General features: G+C 34.5%; 1 protein-coding gene across 1 annotated transcript; it reads left to right on the top strand.

Moving 5' to 3' along the window:
• Nucleotides 1-526: 526 nt before the first annotated feature.
• On the top strand, nt 527-14,977 carry LOC135203374 (carboxypeptidase B1-like). The gene is made up of 10 exons (XM_064233108.1): nt 527-532; nt 854-962; nt 1,947-2,094; nt 2,245-2,335; nt 3,654-3,696; nt 3,729-3,769; nt 9,565-9,654; nt 11,434-11,518; nt 12,876-13,003; nt 14,844-14,977. Exons 1-10 carry the CDS (start codon nt 527-529, stop codon nt 14,892-14,894), a joined length of 792 nt encoding a protein of 263 aa, XP_064089178.1. The 3' UTR covers nt 14,895-14,977.
• The last annotated feature ends 4,281 nt before the right edge of the window (nt 14,978-19,258 follow it).

Here is a 19,258-nt window from a genome sequence, read left to right as displayed (position 1 = left end):
AGCAATTACTACCTGGTTTGAAGTTATGGTAAAGTTTGTTGAGTTTTTCCTCACGCAGCTGTTGCTGTATTTTTTTTTTTATTGATTTACAGAATTTGTGGATATTGTCATAGGTAAATAACTATTCTTGAAAAATTCATAAAATATGTAGGTAATGAACAATACTGTACCATTTAGGATACTAAAATGTAAAAATGTAATGACATGTCAAAGACTAAAAAAATATATATATTTGATAATATGCATAATAACGTATCAATTTGGTTCAAATAAATAATCAACTCTTCCCGTGGACATGTACTAACGTATTATCATAAGTAATTTCTGATGTTTAACAATCACTTCTAAGCTATCTTAAACCTTGGTTATGACAGATGTCCAGTTATTTGGAGGGCTTGCCAGCCCAATACCCCCAAAGAATCCGAGTGGATAAACCTGGAAGGAGTTTTGAAAACCGCAATATCTACCGTGTTCGGATGACTAACAATATCACAAATACCGTACAGAAGAAAGTTGTCTTTGTTTGATGGAGGTCAGTGCTTAAGATATAATTACTAGCAGAACGGGGTTCCTTTTTTTTCACCTTTTACATATCTTTATAAGGTAAAAGTATTGATTATATTATTTAGCACTGTCTATCAGTCCTTTGTGTAAGTACAGTAACCCACCCTAGCTCCTATATGCCCCAAAGCTATCCATGCTAGAACCCACCAAAAACACATATTCTGCAGATCAGATGTACTTGTAGTGATTGTTTGAGAGGTGACTATGGTAAAGATTTATGGGCCGTCGCCCCCCTCTCCCCCCCCGGAAAAATGAGGCAATCTTCATAGTGGTTCTTCTTCAAAAACAGCATGATGCTAGGAAAAATGGAATACAGCACATATTTGGTATTGATGATAAAGTTGGACCATCACTTGTAGGTGTACAAGTAGGAAGGAAGAGTGCCTGTCTGTCAGCAAGTCAGTCATGCATAGCTTGTTAATGTGGCTCCGAAAGCCTTTTATTAGTATACTAATAGAAGGCTGTAGGTCAGCTTTAGCACAAAGATAGAGAAACGCATAGATGTGAATGAAAGACATCATTTACTTGTCCGTTCATTTGTCTTCTTGTCCAGTGTGTTCCTTGTCTTCTCATTTCAGCTTCTTATTCATGGTTATAATGTTTTCAGTCACACATTGCATGAAAGTAGATCATTTTTCATAAACGAGAGAGTATGTCCCGGGCCCAATGTCATTGTTTCTATCATACTTACCTGGTATAGTAAGAACTTGTTACAAATGTAAATTATGGCTCTAGAGCCTTTATGTTTTGTATATCACTTAAATTTTAGCCATAACTTTTGAATGGGAAGGGACCAGCATGCTTTGCCAATAAAACCTTCTCAGATGTCATCAACCTTAGTTATGTGCATTCCGGTGACCAAAATTGGAATTCATTTGGTGACATTCGAATGACAAATATGAATATTGTAGGAAGGAAATCTCCGGAGTAATTTTCCATATTCAGCAATTGGAATGCTCTCAAGAGGTGTTGGTAATTCGTCAGTATGGGATGCACAATGCTTTAGCAATACTTATTATTATTATTATTATTAATTATTATTATTATTATTATTATTATTATTATTATTATTATTATTATTATTATTATTATTATTATTATTATTATTATTATTATTATTATTATTATTATTATTATTATTATTATTATTTATACAAATTGTGACATTGAAAACTGATTTTTTTTTCCGAGGACTATTCCATTTTAACATTAAAGATGTACTTCATTTGGGCCTTAGTTAAGGCTATAGCCTAAGTTCTGTCTTACCATTTATTCTTTATCACAATGGATAAATAAAAGGGACACCTGAAATACACGTTTTCTACAAAGTACCATTGTGGACAAAATTATTTTCATTTTATGACTTTGCGTTTTATTTCTAGGTATACATGCTCGTGAATGGATTAGCCCAGCTGCTGCCTTGTATGTTATCGAAACACTTATCACTAATACTAAGCTTACAGAAGCTATTGAATGGCAGATTATGCCCATGCTTAATCCCGATGGATATGAATTTACACTTGGAGCAAAGTAAGTTGGTTTGCTAGTTTATACATTTCGGTTCTGTTTTAATTTTATTGTATTTAATAAAAATTGTTTGTAAAACAGTTTCCCATCTTTTAATGTTATTGTAGGGGCTTATACATATATGGTAGTTTTGATACTCCTATTCCTTTATAGGATCGTTTGTGGCGCAAGAACAGGTCTAAGTCTTCTTCTTCCACTTGTTATGGTGTTGACCTTAACAGAAATTTTGGATATCAATGGGGAGGTAGGTCTCATTCACTGTCGGTGTTAGTGAGATTCTTTTGTTCATCTATTTGAGATAGTGGTGGAAGCAAAATGGAAAGATAAATAGAAGAGAAATTTGGAATAATAAGACTGAGGTTTGTTAAAGTGAATAACAGATTCCAGTTGCAAGACGGTGTATACTAGAGGAGGAATGACAGTACAATCAAAAGGGCGAGAATTAATGAAAATTTAGTGGTGAATATGAACAAGCACTCCTCCAAGAAAGGAGTTGCACTAGTGTAGAGTGCATGCTGCGAGAATGAGCTTGTGGTCTCTTGATCTGAATAATAGTGGTGGAAAGCTTATGTAAATTCGAAATTTATTGCAGAGGTAACCACTGATGATTATAAGGAGGGCAAGATAAAAGGAAAGACCAAGAAGGGACCAAGAATTAAGGTAGGATGTCAAGATGAGGAAAGATTATGAGTAAATGGGCGAATGTATTCTTTTAAAGGGAAAGGATGACAACGATGACTATATGAGTTGATCGAGGTATATTACTAAGTTATACCTGGGAATTTGTATGGCACAGTCAGTATCAACTTATACCTATCTTGATAGCAGAAAGCTAGTGTTACGACTGAGTCATCATTCCCCAACTACCTGGCGGTTTAAGTCTACCTGATGACAGATTATTCATCACTTTTAATTCCCTTTCAGTGTTTATTCCGCTTCTTATAGAAGATCAGGGCATGTACAGGCACAAGAATATTCGTTCTTGTTGACACCAGTGGAAAAGGAAAACAGTAGGTGGTAATGGTACTTAGGTTTCCTTGAGTACTAGAAGAGATGGAAGTCCCAGATCTACTCGGTTGAAACCTATAAGCTATGATGATAGGATGAGTAATGTTTTGTTGTAATGACAGCACAGGCAAGACATGAGTGGCAGAATTTCTCAAAGGCCCTTTATGTACTTGTCGTTGGAGAGGGTACGGATGATGATACTCATGGAAAAACTCGTATTGTCAACATTCTAACTATCTTTCGACTAATTCTATGCATTGCTACGCATCATTCTTCCTTGTACTGCTTCACAGTCCAGTATCTTTCAGGTGTAACTGAATTATTCTACCTCTAAAGCATGCCTTTCCCCACCCAAGATTTCATCCCAATTCCTCTCTTCCCCACTTGCTTTACTGAGCATTTCAGGCAAGAACAATCCCACGCTCCATTCACATTATGCTATCCTGTGAATCTCTCGGGTATATCATCTGTTACATTCGATATAATAATCTTCAGTGCAAAGAAATATTGACAATGTAAAACAATTTACTGCAACACATTTCTTACTTTTCAAGGACTTGGGACTAGTAGTTCCCCATGCAGTGATATCTATAACGGAACATCAGCATTTAGCGAACCAGAAAGCAGAGCTCTAAGAGATGCTATGTTGCCCCTGAAAGGCAAAGTAAAGGTATTCATATTTTTCTCATTTTCGTTTAGCTGTCTTTTTGAAGGTTTTCATCATTACCAGTTCAATTTCTATAAAAGACTTGAATGTCACTGCGGGCATACAATTAGTAAATGTTACTGATGTTTGGAAAGCTGTGTTCAATCAGTTTTTTAATGATACCAAACTTTCAGCTTGTTATTGTCCTTACAGTTTAATCTGATACCAATCATTCACACTTTGCACTCAGCTCAGGCTAGTCAACTGGATTTCTTAATTGGGAAGCAATTATTGAGTTAAAAGTTTTGTAAGGATAATCTCATTCTTTGAGGTAGTAACTAAAAGGCACAGTAATGACAGAGTTATAGATATGAAGGCACACTATTTGTTAAATGTAATTAATCAGTCCAAAATCATACCATATAATATAATAATAATTTTATTTTGGTGTATAAATCTTCAACCACAGTACACCCTCGTGTTGACTGTGTTTGAATGCTCTCTTCTAACTTCTAGTCCATGTGAAATAGCATTTTAAATCTAAATTACAATAGTTCGTTTTCTTGTACCATTGGGAACCCCATATCCATAATGGGACAAATTCGGTCATTTTGAAGTTGTATGTAATTCACACTTTTAACCTTTTCAGAGGGTACATTTTTCCATAGTTTCCCGATTTCCTCTAAAATAGGGGTCGGGGAAAAAAGGAAACTAAATTCTAAGAAAGTTTATTTCTATAAGGGTTTTCTCTAAAGCTGAAGTTTTTCTACAAACAAACCCAAAATGAAATAAAAAAAATTTTCAAAGTGAAACAAATTTAGTTTGGCCTCACATTTTCTTCAATATCTCCTAAACTGCCAATTTCACAGCAAAATGTTATAGAATCCGCCTTATACAGTTAAGGTTGTAATTTAATTTGGAATGTTTGTTTTCCTAAACATGCTAATGTTATCCACAAGAAACATGAAAAAGGAGATACACCGAATTTTAAGTCTGTGCAAAATGAATGAAAATAGTGGGTTCAGTCAAACAAATTGCAATAGTTTGTTCTGTTGCAAACCACTTATGTTACTTCATTGCTGATAATGTTTATCACAAAACAGTAACAAATACTGGAAAGGACACTTATGGCATGGGTCTGATGTTTGCAGCCACATCACCAATAGCCATATCTCAAATGGTCATTCGGAACTCGGAATATTTTAAGACTAAACCAATAAGTATTACAGTAATAAGATAAAGGAAGCTAGAAAAAAATGGAGATATGTTGAACTACAAACCAATATCAGCCATTGTCCAGGATGACATCAGAGAGCATATTGATACTCTTTGCTCCAGCCAGGATAATCTGGCTTTATGGAGACCTAATGTTTGTAACTGACCAGTGCATAAAATACAACATATCACCTGTCATCACATTAGATCAATCACTGTGGCTCAAGGGAAGACAAATTACCAGCCATGAAAACTAACTGTAACATATTGTGCTAATTCTCCGGTCATTTCATACCTTAATGAGCTTCTCGGGCACTATGGGCCACATCATGAAAGACAACAGAATGAGAAAATTACTTGAGCTTGTGTATGTACCTAACACTATCAACCATATGCTGGATGGAAAGGCATGTGAGCAAGCAGTTTATGGCCACTTCCTAGTTGTTGCTGCTTTGAAAGCTTCAGTGATCAAGAAAGCATCAGATCATGAGGGCACCCAGAATACAATAGATGGCGCATTTCAGAATTTTGATAAAGTTTTTCAATCAACAGTGACTGAAGTAGAGGTGCGAGACTTGGATATTGTGACAGTTAAAAAAAAAAAAGGAACAGAGATGTCAAAGATCAGCTACAGCAGAGCCCAAATAGAAAATTATGGGTTCGGTGTATGGTGATGATGGATATATTGCAATCTACACTCAGAGATCGAAGAACCAGCTGACCAATATTGTACTGCCATTTTTTATATGCTTCTGGACATAGTGGATGTCACTATGTCCAGAACATGGTGGATCTAAAAATGAAGAATTAGAAACTCTATGACCAACTTATCGAGTCTGGCTTGCTCTACATTAGTAGATCTGACAGATACGGGGCTGGGTTAGCACCAGATCTTGTTATTGAGCAGGTTCTTATGAAATCCATAAAGTCGTCAGGAGGCCTAAAACATGGACTAGGTACGGATGAGACTCAACGAACAAGAGGGTTACAGGCCAATCTTTGCTCATATAAGGGATGAGATAAAGATTGTTCACAGCAAGACTAGTACTGAAAGAAATAAAGTCTTAAATGAATCCAGAAGGATGAGAGATCTAGAAGACACTTACAAAATTTTCAAGTGCCTAGAACAACGCAGTCCTTTCACAGAAGATGAGTATCTATACAATATAATTTCAGAATTATCTGCAACACAATCAAATGCTCACCTTGCCAAAGAAGTTGGGAACAATATAACCAAAATGATGGAAGACCAAAAGACAGGAAACTACATATTCAGAAAAAAGCACCAAATCACGACAATGGGTAAAAAACAGTAACAGATGGAGTTGAAGCGCAGATGGATCCCCAAGCTGGATCCTCAAGCACTGTTTTAGCTGTTACTTGCAATACCCATTAATGCGGAAGTCGGCTTCAGTGAAATCATGAACTACAAGCTTTCTGCATACCCACCAACGCTGTGCATAATTAATGGACTTCCTCGAAGTGCCACTAAGGCCCAGCTTGTAGATAACATGGTATAATTCACTACAAGTTTAACCACAGGATAAACATATGAAGATATTGTCTCCAAGTATGTTACTCTTGTCAAGAAAAACAACAATCATATTTCTGTCTTTGATGGGCTACAGCAATAGTGCATCAAAAAAATCTGTGACTCATTTAAAACTAAAAACATGTTAAAGAGTAATCGTTTGGAAATAAGGAGTCAATTTTAGCAAATTACCAAATCAAATAAATTTTTTATTACTTCCTTCTGAAACTCTGAAGGGAGCAAGGGTATTTTACAAAGCATGCAGAGGGAGATGCAGATCAACTAATAGTGTAGGAGGCAGTTAACTTGAAAATTAACAGGGTAATATGTCAAACCAAAGGATACTGACACTGATTCTCCTCTGTCATCACATGAAGCCTAGCAGTCAACCCGTGTTCATGGTATCACAAAAGTCCAATATAAAGCACCCCATTTGGAACATTGGAGAAATTAGTTCACATCTCGGTGAACAATGCTGCAGGTGTTTGCCATTTGAGCATTTCTGTGTGGACGTGATACCACGTCAAGTTTAAATACCAAAAGAAAGGGAGTTCTATTGGAAAAACAAAATGTCCTCTTCGAGTATACAGTGCCATTCCTGTCTGACAAATCATCCACTCATGAGGAGAAAAAACCATCATTCTGGACTTTAGTTTTAGTGTGGATTGTGCATCTCTTGATGAGCTGAAAAAGAAAAAGTTCCAGGGCTAAGTCATAAGGGTCTGAGAAGTGTTTATGTTAAAGACCTGCGCCTACTAGTGATGCAGCTAAATATCACTCATTTCGTGTTTATTATCAAACACAAATCTGGCTAGGAAATAGAGATATTAAACCTAATGATTGTGGTTGGAAGAGAAGTGAAAAAAATTAAATTCCTTGCATGATGGATAACAGTCCTGCTCCTGATGCCTTACTAAAAGTAATCAGATGCAAAAGCAAACGCTTTTGTGATAATGTAAAAAGCATGGTCTATACTGTACAGATTTTTTTGTGTGAGTAGTGTGAAGCTAGAACTCGTGTTGGGAAATATTAATAGATGAAAACACTGACCATGACTAATTTAGTTCGTACATGTACTTTGAGCCGAAATGATAGCAGTTTTTATTTGTTCTGTTATATTTCTATCAGCTCAAGTTGCTGATAAATCAGTTGTTGTTTGTCATTTTAGGTTATAGTGTTTGTATTATAGCCAATGTAATCCCTTAGTACATTTTCAAGACAACTTTTTTCTAAATATTAAGTGCAGTTGCAAATGATCCAGCTTACTGCAGGTGCTAAGGGTCAGATTCCATGTCTGAAATGAATGAATATAAATATGTTCTTATTAATATGCAATTAATATATTCAAATTTTAAGAATTAGATTTTCTAGAAGATTCCAGCTCAATCAAGTAAAACGTCCACCATTTTGAATATGGAATTACTCACATTCAAGAAGGAAGAATTTATAATTTTTTAATAGTTCATAAAGGTCGTAATAACACATTCACGTGATAAAACAAATTGCTGTATTTTGCTTGACAGGACCCAATATTTTCATCTATTTTGCATGGACTTGAAATGTGGTATATTTTATTTATAGCATCTCGTGTCCAAATACTAGCATGTAAAAAAATATGCCAAAATAATGTAGAAATCTTCATTCCAAATTATCAATTCTATAAAATTTTACTGTGAATTAATAGTTTATGAAATATTGATGGAAATGTGAGACGAAATTCGATTGTTCTTGTTTTTATGAGAACCTATATTACAATTCTGGCATTGTGTGTGGAAAAAGTTTTGATTTCAGAGCAAAGGTTTATGGAAAATACTTGTGTAGAATTTAATTACCCATTTTCTTGCTCTCTATACCTCTTACCCGTAAGATGCACAGTTTTCGAGAAAAGCAAGCGGACATGAAAAAAATATACCCACCTAAAAGTTTAAAAGTAGGAATCATACAATTTTCAAATGGTAGAATTTGTCTCATTTTGGATGTGATGTTAGTGTCCATAATGTTCATTCAGTGAAACAAACTATTGTAAATTGTTTTGCTAAACCACATTTTTTCACCTAATTCCCATCGACTATTGCTTATGTTTTAGGCCACTTATTTTGTTGTCATTTCAAGGCTGAAGAATTATAAAATTAATACGCCCCACTGATAAGTTGGACTGAAAGTAAAATGTTCTCATTCAGCAGTTAAAAAATACTTACAAAAAACAAGGTATCAGAGTCACAAACCATTGCTTTATTGCTATGCTAGTCTGTAATAAAATGTCTTTTATTTTGAATTAACGCTAAAGATTAAAATGAAATGAAATGTATATGATTCTCTTTTGACAACTTTCAATGCAATATATTTCTTTGATATGTAGATTTAGTTTTCTGGCTAGGATATTCATTTTGGTGTCAATGTAAGGATTGGTAGGTGTAACTCTGTTAAAATTTCCGAAAAGTAATATCATTGAAAAAATTATTTAATCGTGGCCCATAGCAATTTTTTTAATGTATTGTAGAAAATAAATTTGTTCAAATAAAGAAATGGAAGTAAGTTTTTAAAGCATGTAAAACCTAATAAATAACTTTTCCTGTTATATGCAGTATAATGATGTTAAAGACAGCTATTACTAAGCAAGGCATTTTACTACCTTATCTGGCAGCTTATATCATATATTTGTATTTACATTACAATCTATAATTGTCTTAAACTATGACAATTTTTCTATTTATAACGTACGAGCAATAAAAATTGTCACTTACATACTTTACTGCAGTGTTCAAAATCCACTTGATTAAATTCTAAGTGTAATGCTTTTGCAAAATTAGTAACATTTTCCATCATTATTTGGTGGGACAGGTAAACTGATAATTAGGTAAACTAAACATTGTTAAAGATTTATTTATTTGTATCTTGACTGATTATTACGGCACAAGAAAAAATTTATAATAATAACAAAACAACACTGTAAGTGAAAGGTAAATAATCACACAATGGTTAAAAAAAACTCCACACGGTAAATTTATTCTACACATATGTGGAGTTATGGTTGATAATTAAATGGTAATCTGGTGTACATTTTCATTTTCAGGCTTACATAACTTTCCATTCCTTTGGGCAAACCATACTCTACCCATGGGGTTACTCAACTCAAGTCAAGCACCCTTTAACAGCAACCATGGTAAAATTTATTTGATTCTGTACAGTATATTGATGTATTATTTAAATAATGCGAGTGAAGTTTAGAGAAAATAAACAAGGGATAGGAAATAAAAATAAAAGCAAGAAGTAAATCCCGAGTAAATGTAATTCTTGTCTTTTGACCGGGATGTTTGTTTGAAAGTGCCTTTCTTCCATTTCAATGTTTGCTGGTTGTATTTAAGTATCATTTTTAGTATATTATAGCAAGTTTCCTAAACTTTTGTCTTTGTTAAGCTTGCAAGTAATTTAAAGTAATTTTTATTTCTAATTCTGTAAGATGAAAAATGAAGGAATAAACCGTCATTAACTCTGAAAAGAAAACCCAAGCTCTTACTCAGGCCGTTTTTCCAGAAGTTAGTACTAGTGTTTTCCGTTTTTGCTTATCATGTCAAATTTTATTAACTAATATCACCTTTCCTATAATTAAAAGTCCTTGCATGTCTTCCTTTCCTACGGTTTGTAGTTTTTTATAGGTTCATAATGACTTAGTTACAAATCGGCAGTTTAGAAAAAGTTATTATTGTTCCTGCACAGTGTGACTAGTTCAGATATGCCTGTTTCTGTCAGTGAATTATTATTTCAGAGTCTCTGAATCCTCACATCTTCAGTAAGTGACAGGAACTCAAGTAGTAAAAACAAACATTATATTGATTAAGATTAATTGATTAAAAACAAAGTCCTCTAATAGCTCTCTGAGTGGTAAAGCTGTGAACTCGCTTTTTTGGTTAAATTATTCAGCTAATGTATTCATAATGATTGTCAGCTCACTGTACACTTTGACTTGGCCATTTACTTTATATAATTTGCAACGTCTTTTTATCGAAAATTTCACTTGTAATGAAACCTACTGGCTACTCTTCTTAAATTGATAGCTTTATTAAAAAATCTGGAATCTAATAAACCTTTTCTCTTATCTTTATCTGGGGAGTTTTGATTTTCACTTGCGTCTGTTTATTGTTTTAAATTGCTATGGAGAATTTGTTTACATTTTCAGGTTACCTAAAAGGCTCATGCACCAAGCCATGTTGACTAAATTGTCAGTTTCAATATTTTATTATCTGTGATCTGTTAGTTTCTTATCTGAAAGTGAACCTTTAGTTTTTTTTTTTTTTTTTTTTTTCAGGAACCGATTCCCTTTATCATATCTTCTTTTTCTCTAGAGATCTTCAATCCCATTATTGTGCCACCCACTTATATACATAGGTTTCTTCTTTGTAAATGTTTTTCATTTTCCTACTCAAGCCACTTCTAGATTAAGTCCAAGTCAAATGTGGATTGAGTTTCCTCAGGCCACGTCTCTGCATATTGTTTTTTCTATCACACTACTTTGCTTTTAAAATCTGCCGGACTTTCTTTCACCAGAGGTCCCTTGAATATTTGGTTTTATAATTATGTAAATGGCAATTTATTATAATGCCTGAGAGGCTAAAGGTGTAGTTATATCATCATTTATGGAGGAAGAGTGAAGGAATCGGATGAAAAACTTGTGACTTGCATCATATCCAACCAAATTTCATAAAGATGAAGCTTCAACCCTCCTCTGATGATCATTATGAGTCTTTTTATATATCTTTTAATTATTGCCTTCCTTATATTTAGCTTCCTACTGTTTTTTTGCATGACATTCAAATATGTATTAGTCATTAATTCATGCACTTTGACTTTTATATTACCTTTTAGCATTATTAGTTTGTGGGAGGAAATTCAGATACTTTAAGCTGTTCTTGTATAGTTATTACTGAAAATCTTCCAATTTCAGGATACTGCTGCTAAAGCAATGGCGGCACAAATTAAAAAGACAACTCTAGCTGTGTACAGTGTTGGCAACTCTGCTGTTGTATACTGTAAGTAAAATTGAATTGTGCGTATGCCTTTATTACTACAGCGAATGGCCAAGCTTTTATAGTTATGTTCTAATAGTTTACTATCTCCCACACAGAGAATTACTGAAAGTTTTCCAATTATCATTTGCAAGTTGTTCTTTGATGTGGATTACAGACACAATCTGATTTATTCATATAATATAAATGAAGACATAATTGAAATATTGGTTCATTCAATATGCACAGTAAATAATGATTATAGGCTGTTAATGTTTCCTTTTATTATAGCAGGAGTCGGTTACGATAGAGCACGGTAAACTATGTGATGAAGTGAATAAAAATAGGGTTATTGGCTCATTCATACACTAGTCTGGTGTAAGGTGATGGTCATCAATTTATAATTGATTAATCGTCTGCTTGATCCTGACTGGTTAACTGCTCACCTTCATGTACCATCTGGGTGATTCAGCAGTAAAGGTTAAATTGCTGCAAATGAGTAGATTTTTAAGGGCTGGCTACTAATGGTCTGGAGATTTAGAATCCTCGTTGCTGATATTGGGTGAGAATCTGCAGTGTTGTTGACAGTAGAGATGGTTGAATGTATTAGGAATTTTCATAATTTGGTGTAATGTAGAAATACCCGATGGCCAGTCAACAGAAGTCAGTAACAAGTTTACCAGACTAGACCTGTGCCCGAACTTGAATTATATAAATATTTACATCTGGAAAGGTAGCATGCGCTGTTCATCACAACATACTGCCCTACACACATTATGGGTACTCCGAAGAGTTAGTTATAAAACTGAAGAAAGCACCCAACAGTTGTTGTATTCCATCACCCAATATTCCATCCCCTTATAACCAAAACAAAAAGCCCTTAATCATTGGGTATGCCACACCTACCACTGATCAAGCCTTTAAATTTTTATTCCTCTGCAAGTTCATGAAGACGTTAGCCTTCATATGTGATACAGGCCTGCTATGCCCATCCATGGTATCCTCAAGAAAAAGAATGTGTCATTCTAATTGCTCAGTGCACTGCCAGCTAATGCTCTGTGCATGTGCCTCTATTACGACACAGACATTTTATTGTGGTGAATTATTGCATAATCTATTACAAACATCTGTCTGAGTAATAACAAGCTGTTAAGCATTACTGTAAGGTCCATGACTGGCACATAAATGTAACTTACATTTCCATTTAAATTTATTACCACCTTTTATTTTATTTACAGTGACCTTTTCCTTATATGTTCTTCTGTTACAAGAATGTGGTTTTTGTTAGATGAGAAATGGGAAGAAAGTATTTTTGCCAAAGGGTAACTTAATTAAAACTGGCTAGCCATGGATATACTTTCAAAACTAATCCTTTAAACAGATCCTGTAGCTGGAGCATCTGATGACTGGGCTGCGTATGCAATGGACATTGCTCATTCATACACAATTGAGCTGAGAGACAAAGGGGTTTATGGCTTTAAACTACCTGCGTCTCAGATATTGCCTACTGTGAGTTAATATTGTTTTTTTTAATAATTGATTTGTTTGGCAAGAACTACCCCTCGAGTTTTAATTAAAGTAAGTTCTGTATGTTGATTTCAGGGAGAGTTTCTCAGAGTTTATTGCTTATCAAAAGACTTTCTGATTCAATTCCAACAGATTGTGAGATAACGAAATTTATTATTTTTATAAATTTAGTAAGTTATATTTTGATAAAAAGGCAATGCAAGAAATGTTAATTATGATTGAAAAGAATATTCCAATATAAAAGAGACTCAGGTTTCTGTTATTTGTAAGTAAATATTTTAAGAGTTTTGTATACCTGACTTAAATTTCAATTTCAAAAAAATCTTGCATATTTTGATACACCAAATATTAAATTTGGTTAATCCCGTGTGTTTTGGATGTGATTATTGCATAATATTAATCTGGTCTAGATATTTATTGAGCCATTTCTTCATGAATTGTTAGGATTCCTAAAAGTCTTTAACCTGTTACTTCTATACCTGCTAGTTTTCTATCTTCTCCAAACCTTATTATAAATGCAATTCATCTCAGTTGATCAGATTTTGTATATTTCTCCCCCCTGGACACCATGCAAGTGCAAATTTTTCTTTTACAATACGATCCTTCCAATATGCTCTAGCCACGAAACTTGGTAATTTCTAATCATACACTCAAGACCACTAACTCCTTCAAGGAGAATCTTAGAATGAGCTCACAATTTGGGTCTCAGTAATTGTTCTGAACTAATAGATCAGAAATATTTCGCATTTTATTCACTACTTTTTCCTCCTTAACTTGTCAGATTGATTTTAGACAATAAATTATGAGTGGTCTTGAATATGTTTCTGGGAGAACTTGAAGGATGGCAATGCTGATGGTATACCATGTCACCCTAAGAATTCTTGTGGCTGATATGGTCCAGCTTTATGGAAATCTGATTTCAAGTTCTGCTCATAGTGTTAGGACCGATATCGACTGACTGATAACTCTCAAGCACTAGGAGCGTTAATTATACCTAGCAATAATCTATTAAGTAGACAAATCTTATAAACAAAAATATCCCATGGCGAAATGATTTATTAGCAAATGTAGACGGCCATCACGGGGAATGGGAAGTTCTGCAGACTCTTCCCACTTAATCAATTCAGGCTCTAATAAGACTAAAGTAGATTAAAATGAAATTTCTCTAACTTAAGATAGAAAAGTGACTCGTGATTCATTGACCTCAATTTTTGTGAAACACGATTATTCAATGTTCTTAATTCTAAAAACTGGAAAATTTCGTGCCAGTAAGATAACCATCAACACGACGAGGTGAATAGCATTTCAAAGTACAATAATTTTACCTTCATACGAAAACGAAGATGAATCAATAGATACCTTCCTCCATTGCTATATTTTTATGGGATGAATATATGAAACAATAGTTTCACATCTTTTTTCTTTCTTTCATTTAGGACAAGTTTGCCTGCTCTTGTATGGCTTGCCTCTTCTATTCACCAAAATTTCTATCTATCCATATCACAACTCCATATATTTCTTTATATCTACAGTTCACTATATAAGTTTTATGTTCTTTCTTTGCAGCATTTCCACACTCCTCTCCTTTCATTACTGCTAGTTTCCAAACTTGCTGGCTTATTTTCACTTATCCCCTGCTGGCATTTTGTGAAAAGAACTAACTTTTCGACACATTTTCTTTACAAATTTTACATTCCCTTACTGATTAGCTTTGATAAACGTACTTTAATAATCATTGTCATTCTGAAGTGTATAGTTGGATAAAGCTCCTAAACTTGATATTTTAAACTAAAATTTAAAATCAATATCATCAACTGAACAGGTACGAGATGCCTGGGAGGCTGTAAAGACTTGGCTACACTGGTCTGAATGAAGTAACGGAAAAAGTCAACAAACGAAAGTTCCTGCAATGAAACTGAGAGACAAGGAGTTACGGTTTGCAACAGAGATCATAAATACTGCTAAAATCATTGAAAGATTTTAAATTAGCGTTTAATATTTTTCCTAATTTTTGTCATATAGTATTTTATTTTTGTTTTTTTAGTGTGTTACATAATTTATTGACATATTTTTGAATTAATTACCTGAAAGGATTTTTCTTTGGAGTTAGATTGTGAATCTTATGTTAGTTTCAGTTTAATTTTTGTTATCGGGAAACTTTCAGAAGAATCTTTGATTTCAAATAGTTATCAAAAGAGTTATCTATCACTGAGAACAATAGACTGTTCATACGAAAGAACGTCAGTTATTTGCTTATCTGTTTATATTGTCTGGGATTATTTTAATCTTTCTGTAACTAATATATATACATATATATATATATATATATATATATATATATATATATATATATATATATATATATATATATATAGTTCCTTTTGTCTTTTCTATACATTTCTTAAGGAGATCACACACAATTCATTGAAGGGATATTAACTGTTTACCATTTTTAGAAGTCTCATTTTAGAAATAGCAACAATTCTTTTTAAAGTAAATAGGAAACCCACGAATACTTGTCATATATAAATTTTTACTCTAATCATGCCCTCAAACAAATTAGATGTAACATTTTCCAGTATGTATCTCGAGGTCTTAGAATTTGTAGTCCTGAATTTTTAGAAGATGAGTTTAAATTATTGATACAATAGAGATCATTATGTTACCTTCCATATTTTTGGAACAGTAAAAATAAAGTAAGAATTTCAAAATAATCTCTTGTTACCATTTCATCCTAATTTAATTCCTTCTGTAACCATGTTGAAAACTACTGATATTAACTCAGTATTTAAAGATAATAATATTTTGAGAAATAAAATAATTAGAAATAGCCAGCCAAATTTAAACAATATTGTATACAGTATTCCTTGGCAAAGATGTTAATAAGAGTTATGTAGGTCAATCTTCAAAAGGTATTACAATGAGGTGCTCACAAAACAAACATGCCATTTCAAGAGGCTTATCGAATAATGGTATTGTGGATCATTGGCTTCGGGCCATGCCATTACTGGAATAAGGCATCAATAATCCACGCGTTCAATGACCCAAGGAAAATTAATTCGTTGGAGATATATTTAATGAAGCACGTCTACAAGGAATATAAATCTCCACCCTGGATCCTCTTTCCCTGCCTTCTTTGCTCAAAGAACATTCTGCCAAGAATAACAAACTGTAACCCTGCCCTCCATTTGTATAAATAAGTCTCTCATCCTCTTTTTGATTCAGCGTTAACTTGAGAATGTAGAAATAAACTACGAAAGTAATTGTGCTAAGTCCCTAGTATCACTCAACTTTCTACCGTGAATTTAAAGATATATATATATATATATATTATTATATATATTATAATCATAATAATATATATATATATATTATTAAGTATAGATATATGTATGGATGTATAGTGTATATACATATAATTTTTGACTCACTCTGACTAGCAAATGGATATGTATACTTACTTGATTTAGCAAATACCTTGATCAGGGATCAAACTTTAAGAGTGGAAAAAAAACTACGGATGAGGGACTACTTCAGAGTCTTCTTCTTCTTCTTCTTCTTCCCAGCTTTTTCCCATTTTTATATGGGGTCGCCGTTTCGGATGAGCCGTTTCCATCTATTTCTATCTTGCACTTCTGCCTCATCAAGTTCCCTTCTCATGTAAATCTCCTCTCACACAGTCCTTCCATCTCTTTCTTGGTCTCCCTCTCTTTCTTCTTCCTTGCACCTCCACTCCCATAGTATGTCTCCCAGCGTGGTCCTCATCTCTCCTCAACAGGTGTCCATACCATCTCAGCCTCCCCTCCTGCACTTTCTTTGATACTTCCACCACCTTAGTTGACCCCCTTATGTAGTCATTCTGATCTATCCACTCTTGTTACCCCAGACATCCACCTAAGCATTCTCATTCTCTGCCACATCCATCTTCTTCTGCTCTGCTTTTCTCATGCTTGCTGTTTCCGTACCATACAGCATTGCTGTTCTTACCACCGTCTTGTGAAATTTTCCTTTTAACCTAAGCGGCACTCTTTTGTCACAAAGAACTCCCGAGGCCGCTCTCCAGTTGTTCCAGCCTGCCTGTACCCGATGTTTTACTTCTTCTTCCATACTTCCTCCAGCGTTAACAAAAGATCCCAAATACTTAAACTTATCAACTCTCCTTATTTGCTCTCCACCAAGCTGAATACTTTCTCTATCATCCCCCTCAGTGGTGGTACACATATATTCTGTCTTGGATCTACTTATTCTCATTCCTCTGTCCTCCAGTACTTGTCTCCATCTTTCCAATTTCACTTCCAGATCTTCCTGCTCTCTGCACACAGAACAATATCATCCGCATACAATATGTTCCATGGTACTGTCTCCCTTACTTCTCTATTATAACATCCATCACTATGTTAAAGATAAATGGGCTCAGAGCCGACCCCTGGTGTAATCCTACTCTCACCTCAAAACCTTCTGTCTCCCAACACTGCTCCTCACTCTGGTAAATACATTCCGGTACATCTCTTGTATCAATCGCACATACTTCTCTGGCACCACTTCTCCCTCAGGCTCCTCCATACCTCTTGTCTCGGGACTCTGTCATAAGCCTTTTCAAGGTCAATGAATACCATATTTAGGTCCCTTTGTCTTTCCCCGAATTTCTCCATTATTTGCCTCAGACAAAATATACCATCTGTTGTTCCCCTTCCCTTCATAAATCCCATCTGCTCTTTACCTATTTGTACTTCTTCTCTCAGTCTAGCATCTATCATCCTTTCCAGTATCTTCAAAGTGTGGGACATCAATTTAATGCCCCTATAATTACCACACTCTTGGACATCGCCTTTCCCTTTAAAAATTGGGATCAATATACTCCCACGCCCACTCATTTGGTATCTTTTCCTGTTCAAGGATCTTTATCATAAGATCGTACAGTATATCCACTCCTTCATCTCCTAATGCTTTCCATGCCTCCACCGGGATCATGTCTGGTCCGGTTGCCTTTCCATTCTTCATCTTCTTCAGTGCATTTAGTACTCTTGCCTAGAAAACCTCATTACCATGCCAATGTTCACTTGCCCATCCTCTCTTATTAGTCTATTATTTTCTTCATTTAACAACTGTTCGAAATATTCTTTCCATCTCTTCACAATGTCTTCCTCCTTTCTAAGCACTACACCCTCTTGATTCTTTATTTGTTTGATGTGTGTTATCTTTTGGTGCTCTTATTTCTAGCCTTTGATAGCTTCATCATCTTCTTTAATCCTTCCTTTGTCCCCAGCTCATTATACACATCATCATACGACTTTGCTTTAGCTTGGGCTACCACCTTTTTCACCACCTTGTTTTTCTCTCTGTACCTATTTCTGTCTTCCACTGACTGTGACTCTCCCATCTTTCTTTGCCTCCTTCTTATCTTTTACTACTTTCTCAATGTCTTCATCCCACCACCACTCAAAGATTTAGCTAAATTAAGTATATTTATACAAACAAGATTTGGTAATTGAATGGATAAGACCTGGATGAGGAGGAGTGACCTTAACTCATAAAAAAAAAAAAAACTAACTGAATTTTAATCTATGTCATTACGTACATGGACATATAACAATATAAGCTTATCATCATGAAAAAATTGAAATACACATGCTTTTAAAACAAATATAATGTAATGCAACATGATATAATAAAGTAACAAAATTACTAAAATAGCTAGGAGATGCACTTCAGCTTGATAGGGTAAGAAATAGACTTAGCGGAATACAAAATGAATTCTTTTAATATGACAATACTGATTTAAGGTACGAGGTTACCCTAGACATCTTTTCTGAATCAAGGGCTAGATTGCTCTATTAAAATGAGGCACTGTTACACCGATATGAGTTGCCATGAGCTCAGTGGCTCTGATTCAATACAAGAAATGGGATTCTAAGGCTATATTGAATATATACATGGCTCTGCGCCAAGGCCCTATTGCCAGGAGAGCACCCATACTCTGTCATTATAAGCGCTTTAGGTGCTTGACCTTTCACCTGTAGCACTGGAAGCTTAGGCCCTTGATGCAGGTATCCTTCCATTTACTTCTCCTGGGAAACGCTGGAATTGCAGTTAGTGGACACTACGCTTCATAAAGGGAACAATGTGCCTCATCTCCATTAATATTTCATCAGGATCAATTGGGGGAACGAGTGCTGGCTTTATTAATGGCCCAGACTCTTTAATTCACCTTAGGGCTTAATTAAGTATCTTAGAAAG

Source organism: Macrobrachium nipponense, chromosome 36 (genome assembly GCF_015104395.2).
Source record: "Macrobrachium nipponense isolate FS-2020 chromosome 36, ASM1510439v2, whole genome shotgun sequence".
Classification (NCBI taxonomy): domain Eukaryota; kingdom Metazoa; phylum Arthropoda; class Malacostraca; order Decapoda; family Palaemonidae; genus Macrobrachium; species Macrobrachium nipponense.
This window is presented reverse-complemented; position numbering and strand designations above follow the sequence as displayed.

Excerpts from the sequence above, each read along its gene's own strand:
- LOC135203374 (XM_064233108.1), top strand. Across the intron at positions 2,336-3,653 it reads TTTTGGATATCAATGGGGAG|GACTTGGGACTAGTAGTTCC; the intron begins GTAGGTCTCATT and ends TTACTTTTCAAG. Across the intron at positions 11,519-12,875 it reads CAACTCTGCTGTTGTATACT|ATCCTGTAGCTGGAGCATCT; the intron begins GTAAGTAAAATT and ends TCCTTTAAACAG.